At 40.0% G+C, this 21,722-nt stretch overlaps 1 protein-coding gene across 1 annotated transcript in view; it reads right to left on the minus strand.

Annotated features, from left to right (window-relative positions):
• ANKFN1 (ankyrin repeat and fibronectin type III domain containing 1) overlaps positions 1-21,722 on the minus strand; it is a gene marked incomplete at its 3' end in the record, with an annotated part of 128,747 nt that overhangs the window by 80,476 nt on the left and 26,549 nt on the right. Inside the window, exon 5 of the mRNA XM_081162062.1 lies at positions 21,269-21,382. Within this exon, the coding sequence (XP_081018188.1) occupies positions 21,269-21,382 (114 nt within the window). The remainder of the gene's footprint in view (positions 1-21,268; positions 21,383-21,722) is intronic.

Genomic DNA, 21,722 nt, shown 5'->3' on the forward strand with positions numbered 1-21,722 from the left:
GCATAAAACTGCATAGTCCAATAATTCTGCTGAAAACCAATTTGCAAGTAAAAAGCCAAGGTGACCCAGTAAAACATTTGTTACAAATATAAGTACCATATATTAGCAAGCTGCAATCTCATTATGCTGCAAAGAAATTTATTTTTAAAATATATAATTTACTCATCAATTATCTGACTAGTATTAGGAGATAAATGATTTTACAATTATATATGAACTTGTATAAAAAGATTTCATTTTTCAGAAGACATTGGAAATATCTCAGTTTTCTAAGTGCACCCTTTATTTCACCATTGAAAGGGATAAAATACAGGTTTAAAAGTAGCAGATCTGATACCTTTCTTTAAAAAAAGTGACATCACATATGGAAAGTAAACAAACGCTACCAAAGGTTATAGTCCCCCTTAGCTTGCTTCCCAGAGGCAACCACCAACCCAAGTTTTTGGCTCCCCTTCCAGATATTTTCATTCAGATAAAAAAAGAGAAGATACCCTGACAAACTAGGCTGACATGAATATTGAACGTGCATGAAATGAGAGTGGACGGAGACTGTGAAGCAGTTAAGAGTTGTCCTCGGGACCTTCTCACTCCTTTTTTCTGGCCTTCACCCAGAACTGGGACTACATGTTCTTCAGTGAGTCACCCCACGCCTCTGAATACGCCTGCTTCCCCAGATTATCTCCCTGCCTTCTTTCATTATCAAAAACACTGAGCCCAGCTGTCATAGAGGAAAGCTAAACTTCTAATTAAAAATGAAATATGCCTCTAACGATCAATTATGTCAGAGTATGAATGAAGGCTAATTGCATAAAGGCATGCCCTGAGACTGTTTATTTACATTTATGTATTTAAATTAATTATTTATTTGTTTTTTTCCCCCCTAAGGTATTTTTAGTTTACTTTTTAAAAAAATATGTTTTTATTGATTTCAGAGAGAGGAAGGGAGAGGGAGGGAGAGAGATAGAAACATCAGTGATGAGAGTCATTGATCGGCTGTCTCCTGCATGCCCCTTACTGGGGATCGAGCCTGAAACCCAGGCATGTGCCCTGACCAGGAATCGAACCGAGACCTCCTGGTTCATAGGTTGACACTCAACCACTGAGCTATGCCAGGAGGGCAAAGGTATTTTAATTGAAGAAGTAGGAAGATGCAACATAGGATATTAATTTCTACTATAGAGTTTCCAAGCTGGTTCCTTTACTGCAGACATAATAGGTTATGGGTTTCCATATATGCTGTACATTGATGAATACAGTGTCATGCAGCTACCTGCACCCTATGTATAATTTCACCTCTTTTGTATTCAAAACAAGTATATCAGAATACATGTGAGTGAGACTAATATTATATGGATAACCTTTGAGCTCCCCACAACATTAAATAAAAAGGAATTTTTTGACAACTTCACTACTTCAACTTTAGTATCATAATCATTATTTAGACTATTTGCTATGTACCTAGTAGCTGATAATCACAACACTGGTGTGGTCCAACAGGGAAGATGACTAGACTACTCAGCTAGTAGAGGCTACATTTTAATTCTTTGAATGGGAGCTGGAGCTACATTAGGATAGCAGGTTTTTCTAGTACTCTTCAAATGATAGTGTATTTGTTCATCCACTCATTCATTTTCCATCCATCCATTCATTCAGCCAGCCACCTGTTTGTCCAGTCTAGGTGTTGGGAGAAGGTGGAAGGGCACGTCATACAGAGGGAGCAACATGCGTGTGGACATGAAGGCACAAGTCCAAGGTAAGATGAGCACTCTGTGGTTTTAGCCTTAGAATGCAAGATGGCATGTGGTGGTAAATCAAGCTGGAAGGGTACGTTGGGGCCAGTATGTGAAATATTATCTGCACGTTAAGGAGTATGGACCGTTGTAGTCATCGTCACATAAATCTGGTTATAATAAAGGGAATCTACATGAAAAGCAAAATCAGACTCTTGAATTTATGTTTCTTAAAATCATGACCAGGGTCCAGGAGAGGGACAACTCCCACGCTCCAATTGTTGGTTCCCATGGCCCACCTCAGTTAGAAATGCAGGGATCTGAGGGCCGAGGTGTGAACCTCTGATGTCAGCAGAAGTAGCAAGGGTCTAAAAGCCCTCAGCATGTTACTCTAATCCCAGGGAGATCAGAGTTGAACAAGCTCCTCTTGTTGAGAATTCTCAACTTCTGCAAACTCAAGAAATCTCACCTCAGTTCTACAAATTGCTCAGATTATTGGCTAGGTGCATTAACCCCTGAGGCTCCTAGCCTAGGCTTTAGGTCTCTCTGGGGTTCCTGGTGATTTTTACTTGGGAAATTATAGTGAATTGGGAGCAGGAATCTATGATTTTTATCTTGGATCTGCCAAATAGTTTTGTGACATTGAGCAAGTCCCTTCATCTGTCTGGGTCTGTTTCCTCAGTTTTAAAAGAACAGGTTGAGCCAAGATGATCTTTGCTTTTCTTCAGTTGTTAATGTCCAGAATCCTAGATTTTTTTATTTATTAATTACATATATTTTATGATTCTGTGCTTTGTGAGTTTTGTTTTTGCTTTTTAGATCTCACCACATCACCATTTTAAATAAAAACTCTTTTCTAAAATTGATTTTATATATACTTAAAAATATATAATTTTTTAAAAAGGTAAAACCTTTTTATTTTATCCTGTTTATCATCCCCTTTTACCCTTAATATTTTAAAGCAAAGGCTCACCTCTTAAAGCCATTAAAAAAAAAAAATCCCAATTCTTTTATCTTTTACTGGATTTTGATTTTCCAGAATTAGATCAGACAATATGAACAAAAGATCCAGAGGGCCAAATCTTTATCCTCTGATCTCACAGAACATCAAACAAACACAAACACATTCCTTAGCTTTGTTAATTCCTTACTAAATAACAAAGAATTTGCCACCTCAGTGCGAACTAGGTCTGACTGTTTAGCAATGAAGGAATAAAATGACCCGAAAGGAAAAGTGGCGGTCATTTAAAATGATCAAATACCGGGAAACCCGGGGGAAGTTTTGGCAAACGGTTTCTGTTGGGTAGTTAGAACAGTGCAGTTGGAAAGCACACACGCAGAATTTGTAAGAAGCTGGATTCCTTCTCTCTAACAAAGCACGCAGAGTACAGGTGTATATTTTGATTCAGTGAAACAGTCACATAGGAAGGATAATGCCTCTCGGACGCACCCTGCCTTCTGCATGGCTAAAACTATCTGAAGCCCTTCTCCTAGGAGAAAGTAAATAACATGGACATGGGAGAATTCTAGTAGGTTTCCAGTTACAACAAGGAGATGTCTCAGGACAAAGGCAATGGAAAGTCTTTCATTGGGGGCTTCAATTCTCAAAACGGGCCCAGCTCTCCCCCTGCTTCATGGTTATTACACACTCAGTTATTTTAAATTATATTACTGAAGTAACTGTAGACCCATTTTTATGACTCTGAAAACAGCAAAAACGTTGCCTTCTTATTTTAGGAAGAAACTGAGGCCAGAGGGCTTAAGTACTTGCTCGAGGTCAGGCAGCTGGCAAGTAGAGGAGCTGGGAGCAGGTTCAAATGAATGAGGAAGGGAACTGATTGCTCGTGTTGAAAAAAATAGTGCCTGTTCTTCCTTTATTAAATTCAAGTTTTAGAGGAAAATTAGGCATAATGAGAGTATTAAGGCGATGATGTAGTGATGTGGGGGTAACTTGGCTTAATGAAGAGGAACAAGGGTCATAAAGGCTGTTTGAGTGTCACTTAAAGAGATGCTGATGAGCTTCTCCTCATCGTGGAGGTCAGTGGTCAGGGCTTATTCGGGCGGCTCTCAGAACAGGCTTTCAAGCAAATGAGACGTGAAAATGAATTCTTCTTCCCAAGGAAACCTCTAAAATTACAGGCATTCCCAAAATAATTATGTAATAATCATGTATGGAAATCATTCCATTCACAGGCTTTTTTGGGGGGAGGGGGAATGAGGAACACTGCATTAACAGAGACAAAAATAAAATAAAAAGCTTGCTAGTGATCAGTGGTACCAACAAATTTAATAGGTTTATTTTTTATATTCCTGTCCACATTTAAGTCCACGATCCTCTTGGCACTTTGCATTAATTTCTGTACAAGGTTGGAAACTTAGGGTAAAGTTCTTTTTTGTCTCTGGAGATCCAATTGCTTCTGCACTCTTTGTTGAAGAGGTTATCTATCCCCAATCGAATTGCTTTCGCACCTTTTTAAAAAATCAGTTGGGCATATTTGTGTGGCTCTAATTCTCTGATTTCTTCTGTCCACTCATCTTTAATGTCTGTCTAACCTTTCCCTAATACCACAGTTTGTCTTATAGTAGCTGCACAGTAAATCCTGGAATTGGGTAGACTAATCCCCCTTCCCCATTTTGTGCTGCTTTTTTAGAATTATTGTAGCTATTTTAGTTTCTTTGCCTTTCAATATAAATTTTAAAAAGCCTGTCTATATCTACAGAAAAAAAAAAATCTTGTTTGTACTTTGATAGGTAATTTTGCTGGGCATAGGATTCTGGCTTGGTTGACAATTTAAAATTTTTTTTTTTAGCACTTGGAAACTATTGTTAGCTTCTGTCTGGACTCCGTGATGCCTGATGAGAAATGCACTCTCACTTGAATTGCTTTAATCCTATTGGTCAGGTATCGCCTTTTCTGTTGCATTAAAAATTTTCCCCCCTTATCTTTAGTTTTTAGAAATTTCACTGTGTTGTGTCTTGGTATAGATTTCGTTTGTTTGATCCCGTTTGGGGTTCAGCTATTTGAACCTGTAAGTTTCTGTCTTTTGCCAGTGTTGGGAAGTTTTCAGTCATTATTTTTTTAGGTGCTTTTCCAGCACTGCCCTTTCTCTCCTCTCTTTCTGGTACTCTAATGACATGAATTCTGTTACCATCCTACTGGTCCGTGAGGCTCTGTTTATTTATTTTTTTCAGTCTACTGTATTTTCTCTCTTTTTCAAATTGGGTAATTTCTATTGTTCTGTCTTTCAGTTCACTAATTTTTCCCTCTATCCCTTCATTCTTCTCTTAAGCACTTCCACTGAGCTTCATATTTCAGTGATTGCATTTTTCGTTTGTATAGTTTTCATTTCATTTTTCTTTATACCTCTGTTTCTTTGCTAAGATGTTCTATTACTTGCTTAGGCTTTTTATTTCTTCATTAATTCCAAGCAGGTTTGTGATTGCCTGTAGAAACATATTCGTCACAGCTGCCACAGACTCTTCGTCAGAAAATTCTACGTTTCTTTTGCCTGATGTTGACATTTATTGATTGTCCTCTTTCACTCAGTTTGGGTCCATCCTGGTTCTTGCTTTTATGAGTGGTTTTCAATGGAAAGCTGGACATTTTCATATTATTTTATGAGACTGGGATATTTTTTTAAACCTTCTGTTTGAGCTGGCTTTCTCTGACACCACTCCAGTGGTTTTAGTTGTCCTTAGCAGGAGGAATAGGAAAAAGTATGTCTAGTCCATCTTCCTGTAAATTCAAGCTGTCTGTTGGGGAGATTTTAAGATTATTGCAATCCAGCTGCTTTCTTGGAGTCTCATAGGATGGAGAGACAAATTATAAAATGCAGATTTAAAAAAAATTCTTAAAGCAGTTACCTTTTTGTGTTTTTAAGTAACATGATCTCATGACTTCCTCCTATCTTCCTGCTATTAGTCATTTTTAACTCCTGTAGTCGAACCCAGCCTGAAGGGGGAGGGGAAGCTTCTGTTTTTGTATCAATTTAACCATCTCCAGCTATGCTGATCTTTCAGGAGCTGGTTTACCTTTGTAGCCAAGAAGGATACCAACACCACAGGCTGCATCATAGTTTAGGTCTCTCATTATGTTTATACCTGGCATAAGTATTTTTGAAGGACGTAACAGAAATGAAAGCTTTCACTACTCCTGTAATGTAACCTTAATACCTGTGACCTCCTCTTGGGTTTCTTTTTCATAAAATCTGAGTTGAATGTAGTTTTTGAAAATAAAGAATGTGATCGGACTTTTCCTCCACCACAAAGATAATACAAGAGAGTATCTCTGCTGGGTCCACATAAAAGCTCCCATCATTTCAACTAGCAGTTTATACCTGTGTTAATTCAAAATAGGGACACGGGTTTAACTAGAATGTCTCAAAGAAAACAAATTTTAGGAAATTTGGTTGATAAACATCCATAGGGAGATAAACTCCTTTAACATCTATGGTAATTTTCAGAAAGAGACCCAGAATATTATGAGGGGCCAAACAAATGACCAATATAAGGAACTTAAATGCATAGCTATTTATGATTATTTTATTTAATCTTCTAGAAGGTTCATATTGAAAATACAGTCATTTCAGTCACTGAAGAAAGCATCTAGACATTTTGTTGAAATCTGGCTGTGAGATTATGCCAGTCTAACTTATTTCTGATATAGATGTATGGAGCTGAAATAAATATGTATGGATCTGTAGTAAATATAGCTGAAAATTCTTCGTAAAAGTGTTCTAAATTATTTTCCATCTTACTTTTAGTCCTCTGATACTTCACCAGTTCTGAGAGGTTGGATTCCCTTAATTCAAGCCGATGATTTAGAGGCCTAATCAAATACAAAGAACCTATTGATCATAAGTGAGCTCTGACCCACTGCTGTAGAATAATAAAAGCCTGAATGTGTTTCAACATAAACGGAGGTCTAATACGATGTCATTGTGAGTGTGGACATTGGAGGAATATGTATCCTGGCTTTATCACTTACTAGCTGTGTAACTTAAGCAACTTTGTAATTTACCTTCTCTAAAAAATGAAGAGAAGCATAGACCATACCTTATAAGATTGTAGAGAGAATTAAATGAGATAAAACACACAAAACATTTAGCTTGTTACATACTAAGAGCTCAATAAATATTTCCTACCATTCCTGCTACCCCTAACACTACATTTCTCTCATCAACTAATTTAACGGATAGCACTTTGTTCAAAATGCCTTGTTTGGTAGACTGTTTTTATAAGATACACATTTCCTTTAATAGAATAATCAAAGCCTTTCCAGATTTCATGCTCATGTCCAGGTTCACAGGCAGATACTATTAAACAACTTTAGCCCATCAAATGTTTATTTTTGGAACCCTGAGCAACAGAATCATCCACATTTTCTCCCCCCCACCCCCACACACTTGCCATAATTATTTGGTCCCATGCCAGCAACTTCTTGGGGGTAATTCAAATTAGCATCCATTCCAGATCAATCTAGAAAAGGTTGGTTATTTATTGTCAGGCAGATACATGGACCTTGGCAGTTTCAGAAACCAGAGCTAAAGAGATCTTATAAAGCTCCAGTTAAGTCAACACGGTGATGTGCTAGTCTTACGATGGCTTTCATGAAATTACCTCTGAAATGCTAAGTATTTTCCCACTCAAGACCTCATTTTAACTCTCTAACTTATACCAAAGATCACACTGTACCTGCTCTTAGCCTTATAAGTCTCACAAAAGCCCTTGGCCAAAAGCAATAAAATTTGACCTGACCTAATCCTAGAGTCTCGATGGATAATGGGTGTATTTTTCATTCAATAATTTAATGTGGAAATTAACTGCATGTGTCACATATTCCCCATCTCAGAGAGAGAGCTTTTATGGTTCTAGTGTTACACGAAAATTAAATGTGTAAACACTCTTGTCATTTAAGACTCTTCACTTTGCTGATAGCTTAAGCAAGCACCACAAAAGGCTCCTTTGGAGAAACTTGGTATTTCATCGAGTATAGAAGCCTGCCCCATGAAATTCACACTCTACGGTCACAAAAATGACAGCAACAGGCATAGGATGGGGCATGGGACACACAGCGTCTTTCTAACTGGCCTTACTTTTTCTGTAAAAGCGACTCCTACATGGCAGCCTTCTCTCTGATATGCCTCCTTCCACTGCGTTTTCTTCTCTTGACTCACTGTTTCCTCTGTAGCCCATGAACTTTACTTTTCCTTTTGATCCTTTTATTAAATTTAATGTTTTGAATAGATCCACATGGTTCATAAACCGAGAGGTAATAAAAGCGAGGCTGCCGTAAGTCTCCCTCAATTCCTTGTCTGCTACCTTCCCAGTTCCTGGTGTTGCTCTCCCACCACACGTATCCACTGCTTTGAGTGTCCTATGTATTTTCCCAGGGTTTCTATATTCATACTCAGGCAAATATAAATATAGATTCCATCCATTTTACACAAAGGGCAGCATATTACATGTATTCTTTCAAACGTTTTTGAAAATGTAATTTATCTTGGTGATCTCTCCATGTCAGTACACAACAAGATTTCACATTCTTATTGCCGCCGTGTATAGATGTGCGTGAAAAATCTATTTAACTAGTTCTCCATTGATAGATATGCTACTCTAATCAACTGCATGTGACGCAATTTACTCTTAAAAACAATGCCGCTGTGAATAATCTTGTGCATATTTTATCTTATACATCTATAAGGGTATCTTTAGGGTAAATACCCCTAATAAAGATGGGTAGGTCACAGGTTAGCTGCATTTGTAATTTTTTTTCTTTTTTTTTCTTTTGTCCTAACCTGAGTGAGTATATTTTTTCCATTGATTTTTAGAGAGAGTGGAAGGGAGGGGGGAGGGGGAAGAGAGAGGAGAGAGAGAGAAACATGTATGTGACAGAGACACATCGATTGGTTGCCTCCCACACACACCTGACGGGGGTGGGGATTGGACCTGCAACCCAGGTACCTGCCCTTGACCGGGAACTGAACCCGAGACCCTCTGGTGCGCAGGCCAATGCTCCAACCACTGAGTCACACCGGCCAGGGCTGCATTTGTAATTTTGATAGATATTACCAAACTGCCCTCCATAACGGTCATAAAAGTTTATTCTTCTGTCAGCATTAGTCCTGTGTGCCTTGCTATCCCTCGCCCATGAACTCTGCTTACCAATCTGTAAATAACCCTTTCATTAAATTTTCTTGAAAATCAAGTCGAGTGTGCTTCTGTTTTCTGCTGGGACTCTGGCTGATACAAGGAGCGTGCATTATTTTTATAACTGGAAAATTTTTATTTAAGTATCACAAAGGACCACCACGGCCTCCCACCTCCCAAAAGGAAGCACTCCTCACAGCATGAAGAGGCCCCCCAGCTCCCAGACCTGAGGGTGATTATTTTTGTTTCATTTTTGAGCCCTCACATGAAATTAGGCCTCAGGCTAGAACACCTATTTCTTAGAAAAACACACTTGTCTCCTGGAGAGAAATTCTAGAAAGCAGTCGCGGGCTATTGACAAACTATAATGCTGCAAAGGGTTCTGGCCAAAAAAGGAATCGAGAAAAATCCCCGAGGGGAGGAGGTGGCCCAGAAAGCGGGGCATCATCTGCTGTCCCAGCCTTGTGCCCAGTCAGGCGGCCACAGACAGAGCTGTGCCTTGAGCCCAGACCTGCCTCTGCGGCCACTGGAAACTCACCAGCCCCTGTGGCGTCTGGGCTCAGCAACTGCCAGTCTCCCAGGGGGTAAGTGATACAGTTTGTTCAGTCCGGGGGTGGGATGGTGGTGTGAGGTGGTGATGGGGATGGTTGTGGGGGGTGGTGGGAAGGGGGGGCTTGGCACGTCACCGTGCACTGCTCCACTGTTAAATCTCGATTGGCAGGCCGACTTTTCCCTGGGAGGAAGCGTGGGGAGGAATCTCACAGTTGCATGGCAATAAAGAGCTGCCTGGTGGGCCTCCCTCTCGGCCAAGAGGCTTCATGGCTCCAAAGTTCCGGAGGGGAGGGGGGTGCGAGGGGGGGGAATAAGCTGCTCTACTCAGCACTGAGTGATCACCTTTGCAGAAACTTTCCAGTGGCAAGTGTGTTAAAGACACTGGGCTCCAGGGAGCTGGCGGCACGCAGGAGGGTGAAACTGAAGACGCGGGGAGGGGTCCGGGAAGAGAACTGTGGACTACTTCGAGGGGAAAGGGATGAGAGGTGAGATTCAGTAAAAGAGGGTGTTGGACAAAGCCTGTGAAAAACTCCAGCCTCAACACTCTGGGTCAATGACAGGCCTTATTTTCTTTATACTGCTAAGTGCATTTTATGTTGGTGAGCTTTAATTTCCCCACTAGCCTCTGAGTCCCATAAACAAGGGGACTGTGTTTACCGTGTTTATTGTGACTCACAGGGAATTAATTGAGGACTTACTATGTATATGTGGAGCCCTGTGCCAAGTACCAGGAGTACAGAGATGAACAAAAAGCCCCTGCTCACCTGAGACTCAGTCTGATGCGGGGGGATAGATACTAAAAACTGGCAGCACATTCACAGCCTCCATGAGTGTTGGAGTCACCGAGTGGCTTTTGAAACATTTCGTCCTGAGTCCCTACCCTACCAAGACTCAGGTTTGATTGGTCTTGGAAGGGTTTGATTGGCATGGATCCTAAGGAGATTGTAATGGGCAGCTTAGCTTGAGAATTCCTGTTTTAAACATTCTCAGGGTCCCACAAAACATTATTGCCACAAATACATCCAGTGATGGTCAAATTAAATTTGAGAAATAACTTACTGGATATATTAGAATTAAAGACTAAGAAGTTCTCTAAGAAAGAAATCTATTTCAACTTAAAGAACTATATCACAGGAATAAATAGATGTTTGCAAATTGTGAACATTACTTTGAAGGAAAGGCGAAAGGCATGATGGAACTTCTAACAGGCTTGATTGCTGTTAGATACTTAGAAAATGCTTCTTTGAAGAAATGGCTCTCATAGAGACCTGGACAATCCATGGGTGGGGGGATGGGACAGGCAGTGTTCCCGGCAGAGGGATGGGGGATGGATCATCCTGTGCAAGGGTCCTGCCGTAGGGAAAATGTTATAAGAACAGAATGAAAGCCAATGCTCCTGAGATGTAGGAGGCGAAGTGAAAAATGAAAAAGACAAGATTCCTGCCTTCAAGGAACTCATACCTTGGGGAAAAACTCACATATTCCAAAAAGTCCTTATTACTTTATGGATCTATGACTTTTCCCAAATATAACAGGAAGAAGAAGAAATCAGTGTCAGGAATAATCCTTCACCAGCTGATACAAAAACCCAGTTTCATGTTTGTCCCCAGGTAACTGACATAATTTTTTTAAATGGCAGATACGCTTTCATAAGTAAGTTGGCTTAGGCTAATACTAGCATGAGGTCATGTTTACTGAGCATACAGCCTGGGAAAGAAGAAGTGACTTGGAGACTGGACCAAGATGCTAAGCTGACACACTTGCCTGCCACCCCTTTTCTCCCCAAATCCTTCAGAAAATAAAGTCCTTTAAAATACATCCATTAGCTAGAAAACAAAAAAGTGACCCATAAATACCCATTTCCCTTCTTCTTGTTGCCTCCTTACTCCCTAGTAACCACTCATCTGTTCTCTATTTCTGTATAATTTTGTTATTTCAAGAGTGTTAGATGAGTGGAATAAAACCCTATGTAGTCTTTTCAGGGCGGCTTTTTCACTCAGCGTGATTATCTGGAGAGTCATCCAGGTTGTTATGTGTGTCAATAATTTGTTTCTTTTTTCTGCTGTGTAGTATTCCATCCAGGGTGTGAATTTACCCAGTTTGTTTAATTACTCACCAATTCAAGGACATCTAAATGGTTTCCAGATTTTGGTTATTACAAATAGAGCTTCTGTTAACATTTGTTCTCATTTTTCCGGGATAAATACTCAGCAGTGTAATTGGTGGGATGTATGGTAACTGCATGTTAGTGTTTAAAGAAATCGTCAGAGTTTTTTGGAGCACCTGTATTATTTCGCATTGCCACCAGCAGTGTATGAACGATCTGATTTCTCTGCATCCTCATTGGTGTTCGTCACTATTTAAAATGTTTTTCCTACTGTGATAGGCATGTAGTAATATTGCACTATGCTACTTGACTTTTGCAATGTCAAAAACTTACTCAGTATAAATACTGTTAACTTACCAAAAATGGCAATATAGTTCTGTTGAGAGACAGGGAGTGTAGGTAAGTATGGTATTTAAATTCTTTTCTGTTATAGTTATAATTGCATACATGAGACCTGCAATTGATAATCAAGAAAGAGCCATAGAAACATATTAATCAAAGTAGACAGGTACCTCTGAGGACTAAAGCAGTTAAAAGCGGATGGCTCTGAGGAGAGGACAATGGAGAGAATGAAACAAATAACTTGTTTTTTTCGTTATAAACCTTTCACTACACATTTGTTTTTCAATCCCATTCTCACATCACTTTGGACAAACAAAATTTAAAGGTGTGTATGAAAAGGGACAGACTCTCAAATTGAGTAAATTAATTTAACTATATACTCTTTACAAGAGATGAATATATTTCAAATGGCCTGGAAAGTATGAAAATAAAAGGACCGAAAGACAGCAGACAGATGTAAACATATAGATAGCAATGTGGATTAAACACAAAATGGAAACTGAGGCAAATGGTATTAAGCAAGACAAAGCGGCTTCTCAGAGACCAAAGGTCAAAGGGACACCACTTTAGAAAAGAACAGGGATTTAAGCAAATACATACATGCATGCTTTTTAACCAACGGAGTGTATACATTCTTTCAAACACCAGGTATGGGACGTATACAACTGATTCACTGGTTAGCCATAAGTAAGAATTTTTAAAAAGCTCAACAGGATACAGTCCACATTTAAAATTTTTTCTTATTATAATAAAATTAGAAATTGATGATAAAGATACAGCAAAAAAACACACACACACAAAAAAACAGACACTCAGAAGTTTAAAATGAATCCTCTAAAAACTGGTTAAAGTGGAAATGAAACAAATTACAAATTATTTATAAATAAATGACAACTACTGCTCTGCATTTTACACATTTTGGATATGGACAAAACAGTAATCCGGGGGAAATTTATAGCCTCAAATCCGTGGATTATAAAACAATAAAAATAAAGGAACAAGTACGTTAAGTTTTCAAATAAAGAAACAAAATAAGGAAAGAAACAATAAAGTAAACCCATAGAAAGTAATATGATTGGCAAAGCTAAAGCCAGAAATTAATAAAATAGAAAATAAGCAAGAAATAGGCTTAATGAATCAAAAAATTAATTCTTCAAACAAAATCAACCAAATAGGCAAATGTTCAGCAATTCTAAAAGAAAGGACCCAAATACATGACTTTTGAAATACTGAAAGGGCTATAATCTCAGAGGAGAGTAAAACATTATGTTCAACATTTATCAATAATCATAATCCAAATGAAACTTCCTTAATTTGGTAAAGGGTATCTACCAGAAATGTACAGTAGACATATTCATACTAATTAATAAAATATTAGATGCATGATGACAAAAGCAGGTAAGACAGAAGAATACCTACTATCCCAGTTACTATTCACAATGTAGTGGGAATGAGAATGCACATTGATTCTAGTTAATAAAGTGAAATACAAAAAAGAAAGAAAAATATTAGAAAGGAAGGGACAGAATGACCCTTACCTGAAAATAATATGAAGAAAAAATTTCATGAGATGCAAGACAACCTACTGGGGGGAAAAAGCCACTGGTAAGAGAGTTCAGTAAAGCAGCCAACTAAAGATTAAAAAAAAAAAAATACTAATAGTTCTATCCCATAATAGCCAATTAGAGAATATTTTAAAAAGGAACTTCACTCAGAATAGTCACAGAACTGAAAAGTATATCCATCATGACACTTAACAGGAAGTATAGAAGACCCATATAAAGAAAATGATTAAACTCTCTTGAATATGTAAAATTCAGCTTGATTAGGAAGACACGTGATAAGTGGGGAGCCTCATCAAATTAATTTTGGAACATGATGCTAGCCCAGTAACATTTAAAAATTAAACTTGACAACCAATTCTAAAAGTCATTTAGAAAAGAACATGTGTGCAAATGATAGGCATTTTGAAAAAGCTTACTATGGGGAGAGGGACTTTCCCTACCAGATGTTAAAATCTACTATAAAGTTATTATACGGGATTATCACAGGTGTAGACAGATCAGTGAGACAGAGCGTTTGAACGCACAAATCTTTCCACTTCTGGTTAACAATCCTAGAAAAAAACATCAAAAATGTTCTAGGATTGTTAACTAGAAGCAGAGAGATTTGTGTGTTCACACAGAGACACATACAGGCATACCTTGTTTTATTGCACGTTGCTCTACTGCACTTTGCAGACACTGCGTTTTCCACAAATTGAAGATTTGTGGCATCCCTGGACTGAGCAAGCTTACTCGCGCCAGTTTCCCAGTAGCATTTACTTGCTTCATGTCTCGGTGTCACATTTTGATAATCCTCACAGTATGGTGGTCTGTGCTCAGTGATTTTTCATGTTACTGTTGTCACTGTCTTGGGGCACCACAAATTGTGCCCATATAACACTGTGAACTTAACAAATGTGTGTGTTATGACTGATCACGGACTTGCCATTACCCCATCTCTCCCCCTCTCCTTGGGCTTCCCTATTCCCTGAGACACACAACATTGAAATCAGGCCAGTTAACAACTCTACTATGGCCTCTAAGTATTCAAGTGAATGGAAGAGTCAAGCCTCTCGCATTAGATCAAAGGTAGGAATGATTAAGCTTGGTGAGGAAGGCATAGGCCTCTTGCACCAAACAATCTGCCGAGTTGTGAATGCAAAGGAGAAGTCCTTGAAGGAAATTAAAAGTGCTGCTCTAGTGAGCACACGAATGTTAAGAAAGCAAACAGCTTTACTGCTGATCTGGAGAAAGTTTTAGTGTTCTGGATACAAGATCAAACCAGCCACGACATTCCCTTAAACCAAGGCCCTCTCTTTAATTCTTTGAAGGCTGAGAGAGGTAAAGAAGCTGCAGATGAACAGTTTGAAGCCAGCAGAGGTTGGTTCATGAGGTTTAAGGAAATAAGCCATCTTCATAATATAAAAGTGTGAGGTGAAGCAGTGAGTGCTGATGTAGAAGCTGCCATGAGTTATCCAGATGATCTAGCTAAAATAACGAAGTTGACTACACTAAACAACAGATCCTCAGTGTGACAAAACCCACTTACATCGGAAGATGCCATGATAGCTAGAGAGGAGAAGTCAGTGCCTGGCTTCAAAGTGTTACAGGACAAGCCGACTCTCTTGTTAGGGGCTAATGCAGCTGTTATCTTTAAGTTGAAGCCAGTGCTCATTTACCATTCAAAAAATGCTAAGCCCTTAAGAATTTATTGCTAAATCTACTCTGCCTGTGTTCTATAAATGGAACAACAAAGCCTAGATGACAGCACATCTGTTTACAACATGGTTTACTGAATATTTTAAAGCCTGCTCTTGAGACCTACTGTTCAGAATAAAAGATTCCATTCAAAATATTACTGCTCATCGACGGTGTGCCAAGTCACTCAAAAGCTCTGATGGAGATGAACACTGAGATTAATGTTTTCATGCCTGCTAGCACAGCATCTATTCTGCAGCCCATGGACCGAGGAGTAATTTTGATTTTCAAGTCTTATTATTTAAGAAAACACTTTGTAAGGCTATAGCTGCCATAGATGGTGATTTATCTGATGGATCTGGACAAAATAAATTGGAAACCTCTGGAAAGGATTCACCATTCTAGATGCCACTAAGAGCATTTCTGTTTCATGGCAGAGGTCAAAATATCAACATTAACAGGGATTGGAAGGGGTTGATTCCAACCCCCATGGATGGTTTGAGGGGTTCAAGACTTCCATGGGGAAGTAACTGCAGATGTAGTAGAAATAGCAAGAGAGTTAGAATTAGAAGTGGAGCTGGAAGATGTGACTGAATTGCTGCAGTATCATGGTAAAACTTTCACAGATGAGGAGCTGCTTCTTATGGATGAGCAAAGAATGTGGTTTCTGGAGATGGAACCTACTGCTGGTGAAGATGCAGTGAAGATTACTGAAATGACGAAAAAGGGTTTGGAAAATTACATAAACTAAGTTGATAAAGCAGTGGCAGGGTGTGAGAGGACTGATTCCAATTTCAAAAGATGTTCTACTGTGGCTAAAATGCTACCAGACAGTGTTGTGTGCTTGCTACAGGGAAATCACTTATGAAAGGAAGAGTCAACTGATGTGGCAGACTTCACTGTTGTCTTATTTTAAGACATTGCCACAGCCAACCCATTCTTTAGCAGCCACCACCCTGATCTGTCAGCACCCATCAACATTGAGACAAGACCCTCCACCAACAAAAGGCTTATGACTCTCAGAAAGCTCGGATGATGATTAGCATATATTTTTAAAGCCATACAGTATTTTAAAATTATGATATATACATTGTTTTTTAGACATAATGCTATTGCACACTTAATAGGCTATGGTATAGTATAAACATAATTTTTATATGCACTGGGAGACCAAAAAATTTTCGTGACCTGCTTTATTGTGATAACTTGCTTTATTGCCGTGCTCTGGAACCGAACCTGTAATATCTTCAAGGTATGCCTGTCCAGGGATCAAAACACTAACAGGAAAATAAGTGAAACAACCTATGTCCATGAGTAGAATGATTAAATAAATTATGGCACCTCTATCTAGGGAATTAAAATACTATACAACTATTAAAAAAAAAGTGAAGGTTAAAAACACTGACATAGAAAGATGTGACATATATGATGTGTCTGGTATATTGTTGAGTTGAAAATCTAGTTGTAGCATTAGACAAATAGTGTGATATTTATATTAGAGTCACAAACAAAACTCTGCATCTGTGTACATGTATGTGTACACACATCAAGAAAGGATTTGTAAGGAAATACGTTATAATAACGGAGATGAACTTGGTGGTTAAGGATGTGACATTGGAAGACGTTTCTCTTATTTATGGACATTATGACTCTCAGAAAGCTTGGATGATGATTAGCATATATTTTTTAAGCCATACAGACATTTCTCTTATTTAACCCTGTACTGTATTTTTTGAGGATTAAAATTTTTCTCTAAATGGAGAATATACAAAAAAGCTATGTTTCACAACGTCTTATTGGTGAAAGGTTTTAAGGTGGTTCGTGAGATGCTTGGATCTTGACAGCTCAGCAACTAGCAGAGGTATGGAGGAGGTCTGAGGATACAAAGGCTGCTGCAGTTGAGAAGTGGCTCTTGAGTGGTGCAGCTGTTCTCTCATTCCCACTGGCCCTGCTGGTCATCCCCATCACACATTTAGTCACTCGGCTCACTTCCACATTTTTACTCCCAAGCAAAATAATGTGAATCTGCTGAGTTTCACGTCCTCTAGATATGACATCTCCTGCTTCTCCTGGCTGCTCTCATCTGCAAACGTTTGGTTTTACTCTTCCCCACACAGGCTAAATAAAGTTATACTTCTTTTTGCTTCATGGAATTATATCACTTCAATCTAGTCATGAGGGTAGCCACGTCATGCTTATGATCAGATTAAGTCTTCAATTAATTAGACATGGAAAATAGTTATATTCTCTAATGCCATGCATTTTTCTTGGTACACAAATATCTTTTCAACTATGAGGTGTAGGAGGAAGAAAAATAGGAGGCATAAAAATAATTTAAATTATTAAGCAATGTGCACCCAAGTCCCAGGAAGTCAGGTTTTTCTCAACTCTTGTGAAAAGGTGGCCCAGGTGATCAAGTCATGATCTAGTTTACACTCTCATCATAAATGACCATCCCTGAGGGTTGTAGTAAGCAAATGGTGTCCGTTCCTCCTAGAAGCTGCAGTGCTGCTGGACATCTCCCTGGAATTCTTGGGCTTCCTTCTCCTTCTGAGAAACAGACTGGAGGTGGTGGTTGGTAGAAGCAATCACCTGGTCTTTGCATGAGCAGGTATACTACCAGCTCCTGAAAGGTCCTGCCAAACTCTACAAGGAGGAATGCATTTTAATTTTTTAAAAATGCCATCAAAAGAAAAACAGTTAGAAATGTGCTATTACAAGCCTTTGTAGAGAGGAATTAGGGTGGTGGTTTCTAATCAGAGAATAAGTGGGGAAGGGCACCATCCAAGCAGGGTGCTCACATTCACGGGAGCACTACTGGATGCTCACTGCAGAACCTCATAATTGTCAAACCCCACAGTGTGACCGCTTCAAGGCACACTTTTAAAACGGGAAAACCATTCATCCTGTGGATGGAAAACGGATGCTGCACTGCACCTGTTACAGGATACCTTCCTACCCACCCCAGACCCTGCAAAGAGTAGCAAATCACTTCTGAAAGTGTTTTCTATGGGCCTGCAGAGAAAAGACAGATTCTCTGCAAATGAGAGCGTCAGGCAGGTTACCCAGGGCAGCGAGGAGAGGATGTGGAACAAAGTTCTGGCAATTGTCCAAAGCATCTGAAGCAGCTCTAGCTGTGCTCTGTAAACTATGAAAACTGGTGAGATGGGACCAAAGGTTGCAAGGGCCCTTTGAATCTGTGGAGGAAACACCTAGAAACAGACAGTAGCCCTCTTAGCCCTGTTTTCCTGCATTCAGGGGAGCTGCAGGCAGGAAAATCCAGTGGGTCTCACTCAAAACTCTTTCCTGGGTTTTAAGCTGAAACTGAGAGCTTTCATGTCCAAGCTGTGATGGCAGTTGGCCCAGCGCATGGCCCCCGTGGCCTGAAGAAGGCTTGTAGAGATGCTCTTAAAAAGATTTCTGGATATCAACAAACGTAAAAAAACCAACACGTTGATGAGTTGAGTGTAAACAAGTGAGAAATGGGAGGATTCTGATCTTCTTTCAAACACTGGCTTAAGTGTGAAGGGGGAAAACAGCCGGTTGTCAAAATAGGCTTGAGGTTTTTTGCTGAACCCAGAAATTCTGGAGAGCAGTGCGAGACGTTTTTGCCAAACCCTAAACACTGCAGGGGCAAGCCTTCCCTCTAGCCAATTAGATAATTGCCGTTTCATTCTGTGGCTTTCTCATTGTTTCTTCTTTCTTTTCTTTTCCAGCAAACAAAATAATTAGCCTAGTCTCAGGGTAATTTTGCTGATATTTCCATAATTAAATAATTACTTCAGCCCTGAATTAAACACTGTCCTGTCTCTGGGTACAGTAGGCCACCAGCTGTTTTAAATAACCTTTGAGAGAGGTCAGGTTAAGGACTCAATTTATGACCTTAGAAATTAACATAAGGAAATATACTCCACTATGCAACAGACAATTCTATTTATAATGCTTAATTAATCTCCTCTAGTCACTAATCGAGCCCACTTGTGACCTTTCCCGTCAGCCTCACCCGAATGCAAGTCTCCTGAGATGAGAGGTGTTAATACGAGAATGCTGATAGAATGTGCTGGCATCGCGGCCAAGTATTAAAGAGCTGACGGTCTGGATAAATTAGCTCCTGATAGCTCACTAATCAAATGGAAGAAGCAAATGTCAAGCTGGGCAGCACCGATGAAACCCTTCATCAAACCCCACGTGGGAGAGAGAAAGAAAAAGAGGAAAGTGCCCGAGTCTGACACCGCCGGCAAAAACTCGCTCCGAATTTCAGGAAGTCCTGGCAGACGGGACAGCCAAGAGAAAGCATCAGAACTGCATCACAGGGCGGGAGGTCACGCTGGCTGGCTCCGTTTATCTGCAGTTGGCTGCTACTCTCAGGCTGCCTTCTCCTAGAACAGCGGTTTTCAACCGGTGTGCGCAAGTTTTTAAAACTTGGAATACCTGACTATGTAGTCAGGGGCGCTGACCTCTTTCCCCGTAGACCGTCAGATAAGAAAAATGACAATAGCCACGACAACCATAGCCGTCTGGTGTGTATGAAGCAAAATTATACCTTTTTTTTTTGGTGTGCTGCAGAATTTTAGTAGTTTATAGGTGCCATGAGATGAAATAGGTTGAAAATCATAGAATAATACAGAAAACCCGAAGTGCTAACCAGTGTGATGCTGTTTTACCAAAGGCATTATGGACAGAGTGCAGTGATCTGGAAGTTCCTTAGAAGCTAAAGGGTGTGGGGAGGCATGGGAGCAGGGCCTGGGAAGGAGAAAGGAAGTACCTATGCTACTTGGACATTTCTGTGGCCCAAAGGGAGCAGCAGTGACCTGACAGAAATTCTGTCTTGTGGCCTGGCACCCTAGAATATGCGCGGAAGGCTTTGTCAGGTTTGAGCACTGATCGGGGTATTTCCATATGTCTTCATCAGTCAGGGAAATAGATTTCTTTATGCCTGAATTAAACACCTACCACATTCAAGCATCAACATAATGAGACACTTCTGGCTCTGCCGTGAGCCTTAGGCACGTTCCTTAACCTCACTGTCTCAGTTTGCTCATCTGCAAAGTGGGAATCTTAACAGTACCTACCTCATAAGGTTGTGGTGAAGATTATTTAAATAGAGTTAATACATATGAAGGCTTTAAACAGTGCCTGGTGCGTAGTAGGCACTAGGTAAGCCCGGGCTGTTTTCATCATAACATCTCTATAACATCTTTCTCCTCCGGGCTCTCTCTCCTTCCTGGTGCTGCTATGGCCACCGTCTCAGGCTGTCATGACCTCTTTCCTGAATAGCTTCCTAATTCATTCTCTTATTTAAATTCGCATCTCTTCCAACACTGCCTACATCGTCTCGTCATTGAAATCTTTCAGTCCTCTGATCTTGTTTTTACCTTACTCAGTGGTCTGCAGAGTTCATCAAGTCAAGTCCAAATGCTTCAATCTTGATTTCAGGCCTCACCCCAACCTCACATTCACTGCACCTATCGGGAACCTCCCCTCCCCTGGAGCCACGCTGTTTGCCGTTCCTTCAGCATGTTCCCTTATTTTCCTTTACTTGTCCGGGCTTGTTTTCAATTTTCTACCTTGCTCACTGTTCCTCCTACTTGGAGTTTATCTTCTGGTCGAATACTAGCCATCCTTGAAAGCCAGGCCCAAAGGCCGCATCCACCCTGGGGTCTTTTCGAGCCTATCATCCCTTTCTTTTCTGAGCTACCGTGCACTTTGTTGTTGTTGTTTTTTTGTGTTTTTTTTTTTTACTTTTAAACCCTAGTTACCTGCCATTACATCTACCAGTGCGTATGCCCACTATTTAGTATGTTCATATCCCAGCCTCTAAGTTCCTTGGAGCTGGGTTCATTCTTCAGTGTGTCTTCCTCTCTTGTACCCAACCCTATACTGTGCACAGAGCAGGTCCTCTGCAACCGGGATGGGAATATGAATATTAATTGAGAGTCCAGGAATGGCAGCCCAGTCTTATGGTTCATCCTTCCTGTGACTTATTTGTAGTCACCTTACTGCTCTATATGTGGACGTATTTCAACTCCACGTGGAATGATAAAACAGCCTACCAGCAGGAAAACAAACATACAAAAGACACAACTTATCCCCAAACAATGGCTTGTTTTTTTAAGAAGGAGCAATGAAAAAACTGAGTCCAGTACCTTTGTATCTGGTCACCACAGCCGCATTGACACTAAGAGGCTCTTGGAAGCTGACGGTGAGTGATGTGCTGCTGGTTACCATGAGGCAGACATTGGTTGGCACCTCGGGGGCTCCTGGGGAAGAAGGCAAAACACAAGGGTGTTAACGTAGCAAGTCCCTTTCAAACAATGTTCCTGCATCTTCAAAGGATACCCCGAAACACACACTATGGAAACATTTGTTTGTAAAGCCTAATAGCTTTTGCTTTTGAATGTTCTCATTAGGAGTCTCAATGGCCTTTGTTGCCATCTTGGTCTTATTTGACCATCAGAACATCTTCTGAAGGGGTAAATAATACCAGTTAGGTCTTCCCAAAGTATTCTAGAAACACAGTAGGAGGTTGGCTGGATCAGCAGAGAGAAGGCTAGAAAGTGTTAGCAGGAACCATTACATTTCATCAAGTACTTTTGTGTA

The sequence above is a fragment of the Miniopterus schreibersii genome (assembly GCF_964146895.1).
Source record: "Miniopterus schreibersii genome assembly, chromosome: 16".
Lineage (NCBI taxonomy): Eukaryota > Metazoa > Chordata > Mammalia > Chiroptera > Miniopteridae > Miniopterus > Miniopterus schreibersii.